The 15,568-nt window shown below is 49.1% G+C and overlaps 4 protein-coding genes across 4 annotated transcripts; all 4 read left to right on the top strand.

The window, feature by feature from the left end:
• The first annotated feature begins 250 nt into the window (after nt 1-250).
• LOC123725505 (histone H2B) lies at nt 251-1,123 on the top strand. The gene has a single exon (XM_045691356.1). It carries the CDS (start codon nt 696-698, stop codon nt 1,068-1,070), a length of 375 nt encoding a protein of 124 aa, XP_045547312.1. The 5' UTR covers nt 251-695; the 3' UTR covers nt 1,071-1,123.
• A 173-nt stretch (nt 1,124-1,296) lies between these two features.
• Nucleotides 1,297-3,023, top strand: LOC123725488 (histone H1-like). The gene has a single exon (XM_045691340.1). The coding sequence runs from the start codon at nt 2,305-2,307 to the stop codon at nt 2,923-2,925; it is 621 nt and encodes a 206-aa protein (XP_045547296.1). The 5' UTR covers nt 1,297-2,304; the 3' UTR covers nt 2,926-3,023.
• A 490-nt stretch (nt 3,024-3,513) lies between these two features.
• On the top strand, nt 3,514-4,020 carry LOC123725497 (histone H2A). Its single transcript, XM_045691348.1, has one exon. The coding sequence runs from the start codon at nt 3,572-3,574 to the stop codon at nt 3,956-3,958; it is 387 nt and encodes a 128-aa protein (XP_045547304.1). The 5' UTR covers nt 3,514-3,571; the 3' UTR covers nt 3,959-4,020.
• A 7,323-nt stretch (nt 4,021-11,343) lies between these two features.
• Nucleotides 11,344-12,214, top strand: LOC123725502 (histone H2B). Its single transcript, XM_045691353.1, has one exon. It carries the CDS (start codon nt 11,787-11,789, stop codon nt 12,159-12,161), a length of 375 nt encoding a protein of 124 aa, XP_045547309.1. The 5' UTR covers nt 11,344-11,786; the 3' UTR covers nt 12,162-12,214.
• Nucleotides 12,215-15,568: the final 3,354 nt, after the last annotated feature.

The following is a 15,568-nucleotide window of genomic DNA, read 5'->3' as shown; positions in this document are numbered from 1 at the left end:
CCGGGCTGATCTACGAGGAGACCCGCGGTGTCCTGAAGGTGTTCCTGGAGAACGTGATCCGTGACGCCGTCACCTACACCGAGCACGCCAAGAGGAAGACCGTTACCGCCATGGACGTGGTGTACGCTCTGAAACGCCAGGGACGCACCCTGTACGGTTTCGGCGGTTAAACGCCCTCTTTTCGGAACGTCAACATCCCGACTTGAACCCAAAGGCTCTTTTAAGAGCCACCCACATGCGCTTCAAAAAGGCCAATTCCATTGTCGTAGGAAGATTTATAGAGGTCCCTTATCTAGTAAGAAACTATGAGCCACTCTGAGTGGACAGGGAGTGTTAATGACAGGAGTGTAGAAACGGTGGGATTTAGAGGCACCCGACATAAAGCCACCATGAGTCGGTAGACGTGGCTGGAGCAGAAGGGGATGTCTGACGGTGCAAAGTGGGCCGTAAGGCAATAGCCCTCCCTTTTTGAAACACACAATTCCCCACCATGGAGTAGGGGGAGGTAGGGCGCGCAGGTCTTTGTTAGGGAAGCAAGCCTCTGAGTGGAAGGCTCTGACGCGCGCTCAGCTCCACTGGGCAAATGGCAGGGGCGTGTCCACGGCCGCTGAATTTGCTTAGCTTCCTCTTCATAAGACGGGAAAGCGCCCTCCACCCCCTCATTCGTTTCTGAGAAGCAACGAGACATCAGCATCATGCCCGAGCCAGCAAAGTCCGCGCCCAAGAAGGGCTCCAAGAAAGCCGTCACCAAGACAGCAGGGAAAGGCGGCAAGAAGCGCCGAAAGTCGAGGAAGGAGAGCTACGCCATTTACGTGTACAAAGTGCTGAAGCAGGTCCACCCCGACACCGGCATCTCCTCCAAGGCCATGGGAATCATGAACTCGTTCGTGAACGACATCTTCGAGCGTATCGCCGGAGAGTCCTCTCGCCTGGCCCACTACAACAAGCGTTCCACCATCACCTCCAGGGAGATCCAGACCGCCGTGCGCCTGCTACTCCCCGGCGAGTTGGCCAAACACGCAGTGTCCGAGGGCACCAAGGCCGTGACCAAGTACACCAGTTCCAAGTAAACAGCCCGTTTGGAGTGCTGTACTAACCCAAAGGCTCTTTTAAGAGCCACCCACCCTGTCAGTGAAAAAAGCAAATCCATCAGGAGCAAATGAATGTGTTCCACTGTATCATTTAGAGTGGGGGGGGTTGGCGCCTTTTTCGGTGTCTTTGTCTGCAGGACATGTCAAACAGGGGTGACATGAATTCCAGGTGAAAGGTGTTATAAGTGAATAGAAGAAATGGCCCTATAGCCTAATGACGTTGACCTGTAAAGAGGCCCTATCCAGTGGAGGAAGAATATGAATGTGGGATTCCACTAGTGCTCCAATGACTATACAACAGGGAGGAGAAAAATCAAGTAGAGAGAGAGAGAGAGAGATACAGCCCTTGTTCCACTCACTAACTAGAGAGACACTCCCTAGGCCTATATCAGGGCGACCAAGCACATGGGGCGCCAGCCTCCATAGCGCCGGCCGGGCAAACAGACACCAAGACCCACAGACACAAAGACCGGCACGAGTCACGCTGCGGAGTCAGAGAAGAAAAGAAGAGAAAAACACACACACACACAGTGCAAGTAAACATGGCGTTGGACAATGTATATATATATATATATATATCTCGTGTGCGTCCTGGACACATGACGAATACAACTTGAAACTTGGAGTACAACACTAGTCTCAGCCAGGCCTCACAAGTGCATGTGTTTTAAGGTCCCCAAAAGAGCTCTCCTTTAAAACACCCAGGACCACATCAGGGGACGCCGAACCATTTGATTGCCTTGCCAGACATCTCGGCTCACTACACAATCAATGGTGCTCGCAATCGGATGCACTTTTAGGCCATTTAGGAGACAAATAGCACAGGAAAACCAGTGCGCACAGCTCCAGCCGACAGTCGAACGGTGAGGTTTTGAGCGAGTTGCAACAAAATGCACGGGGCTTCTGCAGCCCACATGACTTTATTCTGAACGGAGACAAGTCTGCTCACTGGGCCGTTAGCTTTTGGACCAAAAACACGGCTCCGTCGGTGACTTTTGGACCGATATTGGCGACCAGAAAACACAAGTGAAAGAGCATTTGGCCAGCCCGGAGAAGCCGAGCTGGGTGGCTTGAGTCTACATGGTTCTCATGTCGCGTTTAAGGCCAGCCCCCTGCACGGTGTGGAGCTTCAATAGCGCAGAGCAGCGTCTACAGCAAACTACTCCTCACAGACTACCGTAAGTGTGTGTGTTTACCGGACCAAGCGAGAGACATGGCAGAAGTCGCACCAGCACCCGCCGCCGCGCCGGCCAAGGCACCCAAGAAGAAGGCAGCAGCCAAGCCCAAGAAAGCGGGACCCAGCGTAGGCGAGCTCATCGTCAAGGCGGTGTCCGCCTCCAAGGAGAGGAGCGGCGTGTCCCTGGCCGCGCTCAAGAAGAGTCTGGCGGCAGGCGGCTACGACGTGGAGAAGAACAACTCCCGTGTCAAGATCGCCGTCAAGAGCCTCGTCACCAAGGGCACCCTGGTCCAGACCAAGGGCACCGGTGCCTCCGGCTCCTTCAAGCTCAACAAGAAAGCCGTCGAGGCAAAAAAGCCCGCCAAGAAAGCCGCAGCCCCCAAAGCAAAGAAGGTGGCCGCCAAGAAGCCCGCCGCGGCGAAGAAGCCCAAGAAGGTAGCAGCCAAGAAGGCCGTCGCCGCAAAGAAGTCCCCCAAGAAGGCCAAGAAGCCCGCTACACCCAAAAAGGCCGCCAAGAGCCCAAAGAAGGTGAAGAAGCCCGCCGCAGCGGCCAAGAAGGCGGCCAAGAGCCCCAAGAAGGCTACCAAGGCAGCGAAGCCCAAAGCCGCCAAGCCCAAGGCAGCCAAGGCCAAGAAGGCAGCCCCCAAGAAGAAGTAAAGCTATTACAAACGGTGTTCTACTCGACACATGTTGTTACCACAAAAGGCTCTTTTAAGAGCCACCCACCTCTTTCCATAAAAGCGCATGTCATTCCATGTACTACTTGTCGTTCACTAGGCTACTTTTACGCACCACATTTTTCCCACTCGGAGAGAGGCATATAATATAATAATAGTGCAGCAGCCTCACCAGTCATTTGTGTATGAGCCATTGTTGTGATGTGTTAGATGTGTTCCATGTCATATTGATCTTCATAATAAGAAGAATACATACTGGAGAGGACAGCAGCACCCTCACTGTGATGTGTTAATCATCATCATCCTAATACTATAGCGTATTGGAAATCGCAGCGAATAGTGCAGCTATCTATGTGTTTCCCATTTGGATGATTGTGATTTGTCATAAAGTAACAAAGTCGGAGGGAAACAGAGTAGCCTAGCCCTTCTTTCTCACTCAGCTGCCTGCCTGCGGGCGGGCGGGCGGGCTTAGGGCTGACTGTCTGTCTGTCTGTCCCTCACTCCAATTGGATAAGGCCACACCGGCCCGGTGGCCAATCGCTGCCTCTTGTGGCGAGGTATAAGTAAGGCTCTCGAGGTGCCCAGCGGCTCATTCAGACTTTCTGTGACATACTGAAGCTACCAATATGAGCGGAAGAGGCAAAACCGGAGGCAAGGCCAGGGCCAAGGCAAAGACACGTTCATCCCGTGCCGGACTCCAGTTCCCCGTGGGCCGTGTGCACAGGCTGCTGCGCAAAGGCAACTACGCCGAGCGTGTGGGCGCTGGCGCACCAGTGTACCTGGCCGCCGTGCTCGAGTACCTGACTGCTGAGATCCTGGAGTTGGCCGGCAACGCTGCCCGTGACAACAAGAAGACTCGTATCATCCCCCGTCACCTGCAGCTGGCCGTCCGTAACGACGAGGAGCTGAACAAACTGCTTGGCGGCGTGACCATCGCTCAGGGTGGTGTGCTGCCCAACATCCAGGCAGTGCTGCTCCCCAAGAAGACTGAGAAGGCCGTCAAAGCCAAGTAAAATCGCTACTGCGGCTGCCACTTGACTACTCAACCCCCAAAGGCTCTTTTAAGAGCCAACCACCTAGCTCTGCAAAAGCGCAAAGTGTCCTTTCTATGACTGACTGCCACATATGAAGTATTTGGAGTGTTTGTCACATACACGGCACCATATCATGAGGCCTTAAATGAAGAGTAACACCTAGGCCTCGTTTGTCATAGCAGGCTAGAATTCGGCCGGTGACTATTATTGCGCGTAAAGTGTCGGCCCTAACAAAAGACACCAAAGCGCGCCTCGGCGAAGGTGGGGGGTGGGGTTGATTTTGGGGCGGCACGGAGAGGCCGAGGCTCCCGTCCAATGGGCGTCGGAGGAGGCCTCCCCAACGGGCCAATCAGGGTGGTGTGGAGATGGTGTCCAATCAGCAGACGCCGCTGCCGGCTTTATAAACTTCACATAGGCATTTGGAGGCTATACTCCGACTGTGAAAGAAGGAAGCTAGCTAGCGCCATGGCCAGAACCAAGCAAACCGCTCGCAAATCCACCGGTGGCAAAGCACCCAGGAAGCAGCTCGCCACCAAGGCTGCGCGCAAGAGCGCCCCGGCCACCGGCGGCGTGAAGAAGCCTCACCGTTACAGGCCCGGCACCGTGGCTCTGAGAGAGATCCGTCGTTACCAGAAGTCCACTGAGCTGCTGATCCGCAAACTGCCCTTCCAGCGCCTGGTGAGAGAAATTGCCCAGGACTTCAAGACCGACCTGCGCTTCCAGAGTTCCGCCGTGATGGCCCTGCAGGAGGCTAGCGAGGCTTACCTGGTCGGCCTGTTCGAGGACACCAACCTGTGCGCCATCCACGCCAAGAGGGTGACCATCATGCCCAAGGACATCCAGCTGGCCCGTCGTATTCGCGGAGAGCGCGCTTAAACGATGACCTGATGTCCAAAATCCCCCAAAGGCTCTTTTAAGAGCCACCTCCATATTTCCGTCAAAGGCACAATTGTTCCATATGTACACGCCCCTCTCCAGACCGTATCATAAATAAGAGTTGGTTGTTAACTAAAGGTCACATCGAAAGGAAAAGCTGCTTATAGTATTGCAGCTTCAATATAATGTGACTAGAGTAGAACAGTCAAAGGAGGGGAAAATACAGTGATAGTAATGATATAGGGCAAAAAGTGGCAATAATTGTCACTATGTAGCTAAGAAAAACATTGCTTTGAAAGTCCCATATTGCAGTGGTGCTGAGAGACTCATGCAGAGGGGAAAACTTTCCCGTGGAGCACGGAGGCCATCTAGTGGTTAAACGTGGTTCCCTATTAGTATTTGATCTTCAGGCCAGCGTTTCCCAAACTCTGTCCTCTGCTAGAGTCTGTCAATGACTTTGTGATAATCGCCATTGATTGCAACAAAAAAAGCCGTTTTGATCTGATCATTAGCACGTCAGGGTAAAGCTGTGTGCACCCCATAATTCATGCGACTGACTAAGGTATTGACAGTAAAATGATATCTCTGTCCAACGCAAGTGAATGTATTTCGTGGGATGAAGTCAGATCCCTGATCCCATGAATAATCCCATTAATGACATACCCATCGTTAAGAGAAAAGGTATCAGGACAGCAGGAATCAATAGATGTAATCATCGACGGCTTGCAAAACAGCTGTTCTGAAACAGGACACAAGAAGCTGCAGCGATTGACCTATTATTAGTTGAGCAATTACAGAATTGCAATCACCAGTGCAGGTACGTCCTGATTGCAGCATAGTCTTCATAAGGAAGTAAATGCCTCAGCACATGACAACTTCACAGTGCTAAATATTGGATTCTACTGACTCCCATATTTGTTTGTTGGTTGTTGGGATGCCACTATCTACTAGGCTGCCAAATCCTTTTTTACAGTGTAGATACATCACCTACGCGAAAGAAGATTTGCTTGACAGCTTCAACAAACGATAAGGCCCTAAATACAGGCTGCCAGTTAAATGCAGAAATCACACAGCTAGAACGCAGGACAAAAGAGCTGGGAAAACGACATCAATCCAAAGGGATAATGTACAATAGTCAGACGCATGGCACAGGCAAAAAGTGGAATTCTCTGCGCATGCGTTGCTGTATTCCGCGCGTTTGAATGGACAGCGCGCCTCTGCTGCATCTTCACTCACGAGACAGGTAATAGCGGAGCTCCGTGGTGCTGAAAAGGCCAGCGCCTCTGTAATTGGTCACAGAATCATCCACGTTTTTTCCCAACACTTTCCCTGGTCATTGGTGTAAGATGTAGTCCTAAAGCAAAAGTTGTATAGGCATGTGGACCTTTTTTGGAGCTGGCTACAGATAAAGAGAGAAAAGTAGCAATCCCTTTGGAATAAAGTAGTACAATGTAAGTGACCCTCATTTGATACTTGAGAAACATACATTCACATGACGTAGTGTTCCAAATCTGCAGGTGAAGAAAAGGGTTAAGTGAATATGATTTAAGAGCAGTCAAATGAAGTAATAGTGACATAGATTGGAAGAAATGAAATAAGTCATGTGAGCATAGCATTGTGGAAAGCAATGACTTTAGAAAGGTGAAGATGATTTCCAGATTAGGTTTGTTGAAAAAGTAACTGTATCATTTGAGGTACTCTACATGGAACCTCTGCCTATTTGATGATCTGTTGTAGTTATTGTAATATATTTTTTGGACCCCATAGGTTGAGGGATGAATGCGCTGTGTGGCCATTGTGAGTAGCACTTTTGATCCAGCAGGTGTCGCGAAAATCCGTCCCTATGTGGCTTGAATGATGAGCGGACGTATTCCTTATAGGCATTGATGAATTGAATTCAGGCAGGTGTTGGCAACATGACTTCTGGTCCAGCAGGTGGCGGTGAAATGCCTCCCTATCTATACGAGTTGACCTATTCCTTTGAGCTCCTAAATGAAGCATAGGGTGTCAATCAACATTGCATCTCGGCTGAACCCTGTTGTGGGCGGTTTTCTTCCCTTAATTGGACATGATTCCGGTGTTGTTCATCTCCTCTTCATTAGTCCTTCTGCATGTCTTGCACTGAGGTGTGTGTTTGTGTTTGAAATCACTGGGCACTTGAATAATGGAACACCGGTTACTTTTATCATGCCGAGCTAGTTTGCATGGCTCATGTCATATGGATATACACCTTTCTATTGTCATGTATGTAGGTCTATGCAGGGGCGAAAATCTGATATCAACTTTGGAGGGGACAATTACATGACATTTTGTCAAGAGCAATTCCTGAGGGGGACACCAAAAGTAGTGGTGTAACACATAGCCTACATTGTAATATGGTCAATGTATATTGAGGAAGCAAAGAAATAAGGTGTTTGCCGTACTCCTAACTACCGGTACCCAAAACTACACAACAGCAATACCATTGCCTTTAACAAATCTTAGTTCAGTCACCAGTTGAAGTTGAGAGTAGGGGGTATCCATGGCATTTTCCAATTATGTTCCTATTTTACAAGTGGAAAAAATGGAGAACCTTTCATAATGTTGCCAAACAAAGACTCAACAAACTTACCTGAGACTCCCTGTCTCTGCCAGTCTGTCCCTGCATATCTGTCCCCAACTCTGCTGTCTGTGTGCCGCCTGCTCTGCCTAATGACATCATTGTGAAACATTTCCATTAGAATTTCATTTCTTTGTTATGAACATTGTATCAACTAGTCTTTGAGATATTAGGCTACTAGGGTTGTTACTATGCGTTTTGGTGTATTGAAAAATAGTCTGATGTCCGTGTTTTATTTTTGTGCCATTTTTGTAGCTGGCTGGCTACACACACAGTGTGTAGGTTATTTACAGTAGGGCTTCGATCTAAAAGGTAGCTAGCAAATGTGAAACGGATTAAAATGACAAGAGTTGACAGCTGTATGAGTTCACCATTTACACAACATATGCTGCAACCTTTTGTAATTTGAATAGTTTGTTTCATATTGGCTGGCTTCCAACAATAGCTGATTTTGCCAAGCTAGCGAGCACCACTTCAGTTTCAGTGGTGTTTGCTCTAATCTTTGCTACCCGGGTTAAATAAAGGTGAAATGAAATAAAGAAATAAAAGTTCCCTTTTGCAACGACACCATGAAATATATTTAACACAATGGTAGATGAGAGTGTAATTGACTTCAGTTTATCGCTAACCTTTGAATCACTAACTTCCATCATCTGCATGCTGATTCCATTTTTGACGACGCCACATAAATGGAATAGGTACTAGCTAGCTTAATAGTTAATATTTGCGCGATTGGAACTGGCAGTGGATCAAACCATTGTGAGGCAAAGGGCGGGGGGGTCGCAATCTTTTGAAACTTAAAAACGCGCTATTAAGTGTCTATAATCAGCACAATTGCTTTCATTGCGTATAATGAATATTATTGAAATTACATAGTTATGTTTGAGTGATACATTGGGGGGGACAAATCCTATTTTTCCCAGGATTTCCGCCCCTGGGTCTATGCCGGTCTGCCATTGGTTTTGTTAGATTTGTGAGTATTGTGTGGAATGTTGGGACATGGTTAGATCTTACTTGTTAGACATGACTGTGCTGTTGGAGCTAGTAACACAAGCAAGCATTTCCCAACACCCGGAATAACATCTGCTAAACAGGTGTATGTGGCAAATAGATTTGGATTGGATGGGTGATTAGATTAGATAGTATGTCCACTTTATGTGCTGCGGGCTAATTACCAGCAATGTCACTGTGGTCCAAGTGAAACTCCTAGCCTATAGGTGTGAAGTATCTGCACTCTAGCCTATAGAGGAACACAGCTGTTGATAATAGGGGAATGCAAGCAAGCAGTTGAAGGGAACAAGTGACAGAGTCTAACCTGCTGTTGAACACCAGGCCCCAACCAGGTACGCGGACAGAGTATTGTTCACTCCCAGTCCTATGATGTTGCTCTGTGAAGGAGGTTAGCTTCTCAGCGTCCAATTCCTGGCAGCCTTCTCCCTAGTTGATTTGTGATTGTGAGTGATTAGAGAATGTTTGCCTTCGGTATCCAAGGTGTTTGAGAATGTTGAGGACCAGTGTTCCGAGGGGCTGACTGTGACATCATAAAGCGGAATGTAGTTAGTGTGCTGTTTGAGGGATTCCAATTGAGTCCGGTGCGCTCTTCCAGACAGTGCAGTTGTGCTTCGAGTCTGCTCTCTGTGTGGTGACTTGTAAGTGGGTAAGCCTAACCCTTTACCTATTTCTCCTAACCTGCTATGACAAAGTGACTTCATGACAGTAGCTGTATCTCACCTAGTTGAAAGCTTGTCAGTCCTTCTCCTAAAAGGCAACCTGTGTTCCTTGATGTACTAAACCGAGGCCTGGCAGCCAGTAAGTAGAAGTAAGAGACAATTATGGCAACAATAAGTTGTAAGATGAAAGCTAGTCAGATTTGAGATGTTATTAAACTGCAGTGATTGATCATATTGTCTCAGCAGCTCACAGATCACTGCAGCTGTACATAGGCCATTTATAAATAGGCCAAACGACTACCTCTTCCCCTACTGTATTGATATTTTTATTTTGCTCCTTTGCACCCCAGTATTTCATGTACTGTCAAATCTAGCATTCCAGTGTTTTAATTCGCCACCATGGCCTATTTATTGCCTTTACCTCCCTTATCTCACCTCATTTGCTCACATTGTGTTTGTTTTACTCCATGTGTAACTCTGTGTTGTTATATGTGTGGAAGTGCTTTGCTTTGTCTTGGCCAGGTCGCAGTTTGTAAATGACAACTTGTTCTCAACTTGCCTATCTGGTTAAAGAAAGGTGAAGTCAATTGAAATCCAAAATGTCTCCCTTTTGGAATGACCTGTTGACATGGGCCCTCCTCCTGTGGCGGTCATTTTCTGCAACATCTGAGGCCATCTGGCGGGCATAGTGCTATCTGGCCTATAAATGATCCACCTCATAGCAGTAATTCCATAATAAGACGCTTTGTTATTGGTTTGTGAAGAAAAGCACAATACGATATTTGCACATCCCTCTCGCCTCTGTACACATAGGAACACTAGCCCTTCATTGGGTGGGTGTCTGAGGAATGTGTTACTGCGTTTCACCTTACAGAGGTATCACCACCCTTCCCATCGGAACCTCAGGTCCTCTTGGCTCCCTGACTGTCAGGCTGGATCGTGTCTAGGGAAGAAAAAAGAAGATTGATGTTACATTACATGGCCTTCAATAGCAAAATGACTGATGAGGTGACATGACATGTGCCGTCTTCCCTGTGGCTCAGTTGGTAGAGAACGGTGTTTGCAATGCCAGGGTTGTGGGTTTGATTCCCACGGGGGGCCAGTACCAAAAAAAAAAGAAAAAAAAATAGACATTGTATGAAATGTATGCATTCACTCAAATGAGTCAAATGTCTACAATAAAGAAAAAAAAACATGATGGGCCCCTTTGGCTTTATGGCATTCCATGTGTATTTGTTTCCCCGTTGCCTACATCTTCCCCCTTTGGATTTGACGGTGTCTCAATTATGGCATGAAGGTTTTGTGTGTTACTTGTTGCGATTATGTGTGTGGAAGAGTCACCTTCGTTTCTCCTTTCTACTTGGGACCTCTATTTGAGTTCTTTAGGCCTATCTCTAGCCTACTAATTCAGTGTTTTCCAACTCCAGGGGTAGAGTAGCCTATTTTGTTGTAGCCCTGGAGAGGCACAGCTGATTCAACTACTTATCACCTTGTCCTCAATGAGTTGAATCAGGTGCAGCAACAACAACAACAACAACAACAATGTGAGGAGTCGGACACAGAGTACTAGTTGATCCCTCAGTTGTCACAGTTGGCTTTGTTCTATCAGTATTTGACTGATGTTAGTTGCTTTCATTTGTTCTCGGTTCCTCCCTCGTTCCCTAGAACGAGCACCCTCCCCTTTGCAACAGAGGCCAGGCGAAAGCGCGCGCTTTCTGTGCCACTGGCTTCAATCAGGTCCACCAAATGCACATAATAAGCGCACCACGCACCCCGGCGTACGTCATTCATTCACTTGAACTCCGCTAGCGAACACATATACACCATGTCTGGAAGAGGCAAAGGCGGCAAGGGACTGGGAAAAGGAGGCGCCAAGCGTCACCGCAAGGTTCTCCGCGATAACATCCAGGGAATCACCAAGCCCGCTATCCGCCGTCTGGCTCGCCGTGGCGGCGTGAAGCGTATCTCCGGGCTGATCTACGAGGAGACCCGCGGTGTCCTGAAGGTGTTCCTGGAGAACGTGATCCGTGACGCCGTCACCTACACCGAGCACGCCAAGAGGAAGACCGTTACCGCCATGGACGTGGTGTACGCTCTGAAACGCCAGGGACGCACCCTGTACGGTTTCGGCGGTTAAACGCCCTCTTTTCGGAACGTCAACATCCCGACTTGAACCCAAAGGCTCTTTTAAGAGCCACCCACATGCGCTTCAAAAAGGCCAATTCCATTGTCGTAGGAAGATTTATAGAGGTCCCTTATCTAGTAAGAAACTATGAGCCACTCTGAGTGGACAGGGAGTGTTAATGACAGGAGTGTAGAAACGGTGGGATTTAGAGGCACCCGACATAAAGCCACCATGAGTCGGTAGACGTGGCTGGAGCAGAAGGGGATGTCTGACGGTGCAAAGTGGGCCGTAAGGCAATAGCCCTCCCTTTTTGAAACACACAATTCCCCACCATGGAGTAGGGGGAGGTAGGGCGCGCAGGTCTTTGTTAGGGAAGCAAGCCTCTGAGTGGAAGGCTCTGACGCGCGCTCAGCTCCACTGGGCAAATGGCAGGGGCGTGTCCACGGCCGCTGAATTTGCTTAGCTTCCTCTTCATAAGACGGGAAAGCGCCCTCCACCCCCTCATTCGTTTCTGAGAAGCAACGAGACATCAGCATCATGCCCGAGCCAGCAAAGTCCGCGCCCAAGAAGGGCTCCAAGAAAGCCGTCACCAAGACAGCAGGGAAAGGCGGCAAGAAGCGCCGAAAGTCGAGGAAGGAGAGCTACGCCATTTACGTGTACAAAGTGCTGAAGCAGGTCCACCCCGACACCGGCATCTCCTCCAAGGCCATGGGAATCATGAACTCGTTCGTGAACGACATCTTCGAGCGTATCGCCGGAGAGTCCTCTCGCCTGGCCCACTACAACAAGCGTTCCACCATCACCTCCAGGGAGATCCAGACCGCCGTGCGCCTGCTGCTCCCCGGCGAGTTGGCCAAACACGCAGTGTCCGAGGGCACCAAGGCCGTGACCAAGTACACCAGTTCCAAGTAAACAGCCCGTTTGGAGTGCTGTACTAACCCAAAGGCTCTTTTAAGAGCCACCCACCCTGTCAGTGAAAAAAGCAAATCCATCAGGAGCAAATGAATGTGTTCCACTGTATCATTTAGAGTGGGGGGGGTTGGCGCCTTTTTCGGTGCCTTTGTCTGCAGGACATGTCAAACAGGGGTGACATGAATTCCAGGTGAAAGGTGTTATTGTGGAATAAGTGAATAGAAGAAATGGCCCTATAGCCTAATGACGTCGACCTGTAAAGAGGCCCTATCCAGTGGAGGAAGAATATGAATGTGGGATTCCACTAGTGCTCCAATGACTATACAACAGGGAGGAGAAAAATCAAGTAGAGAGAGAGAGAGAGAGATACAGCCCTTGTTCCACTCACTAACTAGAGAGACACTCCCTAGGCCTATATCAGGGCGACCAAGCACATGGGGCGCCAGCCTCCATAGCGCCGGCCGGGCAAACAGACACCAAGACCCACAGACACAAAGACCGGCACGAGTCACGCTGCGGAGTCAGAGAAGAAAAGAAGAGAAAAACACACACACACACACACACAGTGCAAGTAAACATGGCGTTGGACAATGTATATATATATATATATATATCTCGTGTGCGTCCTGGACACATGACGAATACAACTTGAACTTGGAGTACAACACTAGTCTCAGCCAGGCCTCACAAGTGCATGTGTTTTAAGGTCCCCAAAAGAGCTCTCCTTTAAAACACCCAGGACCACATCAGGGGACGCCGAACCATTTGATTGCCTTGCCAGACATCTCGGCTCACTACACAATCAATGGTGCTCGCAATCGGATGCACTTTTAGGCCATTTAGGAGACAAATAGCACAGGAAAACCAGTGCGAAGCTCCAGCGACAGTCGAACGGTGAGGTGAGCGAGTTGCAACAAAATGCAGGGGCTTCTGAGACATGACTTTATTCTACGGAGACAAGTCTGCTCATGGGCCGTTAGCTTTTGGACCAAAAACACGGCTCCGTCGGTGACTTTTGGACCGATATTGGCGACCAGAAAACGATAGTTACCGGAGTGTAACTCCAGTTCTATGAGTGGAGCGGAGCCCCATAGGGGAGCTCTGCTCCTAGTGGTTTACCCCGCTGCCTAGGCAGCGAATAGCCTGAGAGAAAATTATGCACACACCTGCAGCCAATAGGAGTACAGGTGTCCCTATATAAGGGGATGCTTCCCCTCAATCAGCCTCCCGAAAAATTATCTTCAGCGAGACTGGGGGTCGGCAGGGCCTTAAGCCCTATGGGGCTCCGCTCCACTCATAGAACTGGAGTTACACTCCGGTAACTATCGTTCTACATCGTGGAGCTCCGCCCCATAGGGGAGCTCTGCTCCTAGTGGTTTAAGGCGGAGCGAAACGCTCCCAAGATGTACTCCCTGCCGAGCCAAACACTTTCCACTTAAGAAAAGGTCAGCTCAGCAATGGCTGCGACCAATTCCCACAGTACTGTAACTTATTGTGAAACACAGTAAGTTACAATGTGCTGCGTCCTTGATCTAATCCGCTCACTCAGTCTAAAGGCAAAGCCAATGACTAGTGACCAGATCATATAATATGAGTCATACTTACTGTACCACAGATAGATGAACTCAACTCTATTGATATTCAGATTGGTCTAATAGTACTGTAATATCAATTACAAAACTATATCCCTAATCCTTCTGCCCAACACAGTCAGCCTGGTGGGCAAATTATAGTACATGACTCCACTGTGCCATTCAGCCAGGAGTCATGTCCTACAGTCCTTCTAAGAAACGGGGAAAAAACGGACCTGATGGAAACCCTGTCCATTAGTCCTGTGTTTTTCCGTCTATTTCCCAGCCTTCACCTCAGCAAAGCTGAGTACAGGCTGAACCAATTTAGAAGACATGTTCACTGCTTTCTCAGTGTAATTCACCACACTCAATCCATAGGCAGAGCCAATGATTCGTGGGCAGACGATATATTTTAGGCCAACTATCCTGCTTAGCAGATATATGATGCCTCAATATTCCTTCCACTTTAGTGACCGGTCTAATAGTCAAGTAACACTAGGTTACAGTACTATTTCCCAGCACTATGACACACTGGTGGCAGTCTAAACATTCCCTGTTGTATTGACAATGTCAAACAAAGGCTATGTTACACGTGTCTCTCACGTGTTTGTCAAAAAAAAGAGCGGACCTAATGGGAACCCAGCCCATTAGTTCTGCAACCTTTCTTAACTCAAGTTCTGTCCTCAACTACGCTGAGTACAGAACGAGCTAAAGAATTAGACGACATGTCTAATAGGTAGAATCGGATAAAAGGAGACGGTGACGACCACGACGCCGCTGCACAAATATCCTCTACCCCAATTCCTCTGAGAAGTGCCGTAGACGCCGCTACTCCACGAGTGGAGTGGGCTCTTACGCCATGAGGCATTGTTCGGCCCGCCGCCTCATAAGCCGTCTCAATGCCTTCGCAAAGCCAATGAGACAGCCGCTGTTTTGAAAGTGGTCTACCCAGTGCGTTAGCACCGTGACACACAAACAGCTGAGGTGATGACCTAATCATCGCCGTGCGCTGCACGTAGCACGCTAAGGCGCGCACCGGGCACAGGCGATGAAGTCTCTCCTCTCTCCGCTCCTCGCGAGGAGGGGGGGAAAAAGCCCATAGCTCAACAGTCTGTGACCTGTATGAGCTCTTAATAACCTTCGGCGTAAATGCCGGGTTAGGACGTAACACCGCTCTGCTCAAGTCGCCATTTATGGCCAGGCAGTCGGGTCTCGTCGAAAGAGCACACAAATCACTGACACGCTTGGCTGTAGTCAAGGCAAGCAACAGTGCCGTCTTCAAAGACAACATCTTGAGTGGGATTTGATTCAATGGTTCGAACGGCGTCTCACAGAGCGCCTCGAGTACCAACGTTAAATCCCACTGTGGTAGCGTGGCTCTAGCCACTGGCCTAAGCCGCCGCGTCCCCAACAGAAACCGTTTCACTAAAGGATGACTGAACACAGTGTCTCTGCCAAACCCCTCATGACAAGCTGAAATCGCTGCCGCGAACACCTTAATGGTGGCGGGTGAGCGCTGCTTGTCAAACATGAACTGTAGGAAAGAGAGCACACTCTCAACCTGACAGCACACGGGGTCCACATTCTCTGTAACGCACCATTGTGAAAACACGTTCCATCTACTGGCATAAGTCCTGTATGTGGAACTGGCACGTGAGCCCTGTATGGTTCTGATTACCGAATCAGATAACCCACGGCGCTCTAACCTGTCCCTCTCAGGAGCCAGACCTTCAGTGGCTGGCCGATCAGAGGCCATTGCTCTATCATGCCTGCCGCCTGAGACATTGCGTCCTGTCGATGTGGAATTGGCCATGACGGCGCAATCAACATTTGCAT

Source organism: Salmo salar, chromosome ssa12 (assembly GCF_905237065.1).
Source record: "Salmo salar chromosome ssa12, Ssal_v3.1, whole genome shotgun sequence".
NCBI lineage: Eukaryota > Metazoa > Chordata > Actinopteri > Salmoniformes > Salmonidae > Salmo > Salmo salar.
The sequence above is the reverse complement of the archived record's forward strand: the minus strand, read 5'-3'. Positions and strand labels throughout refer to the sequence as shown.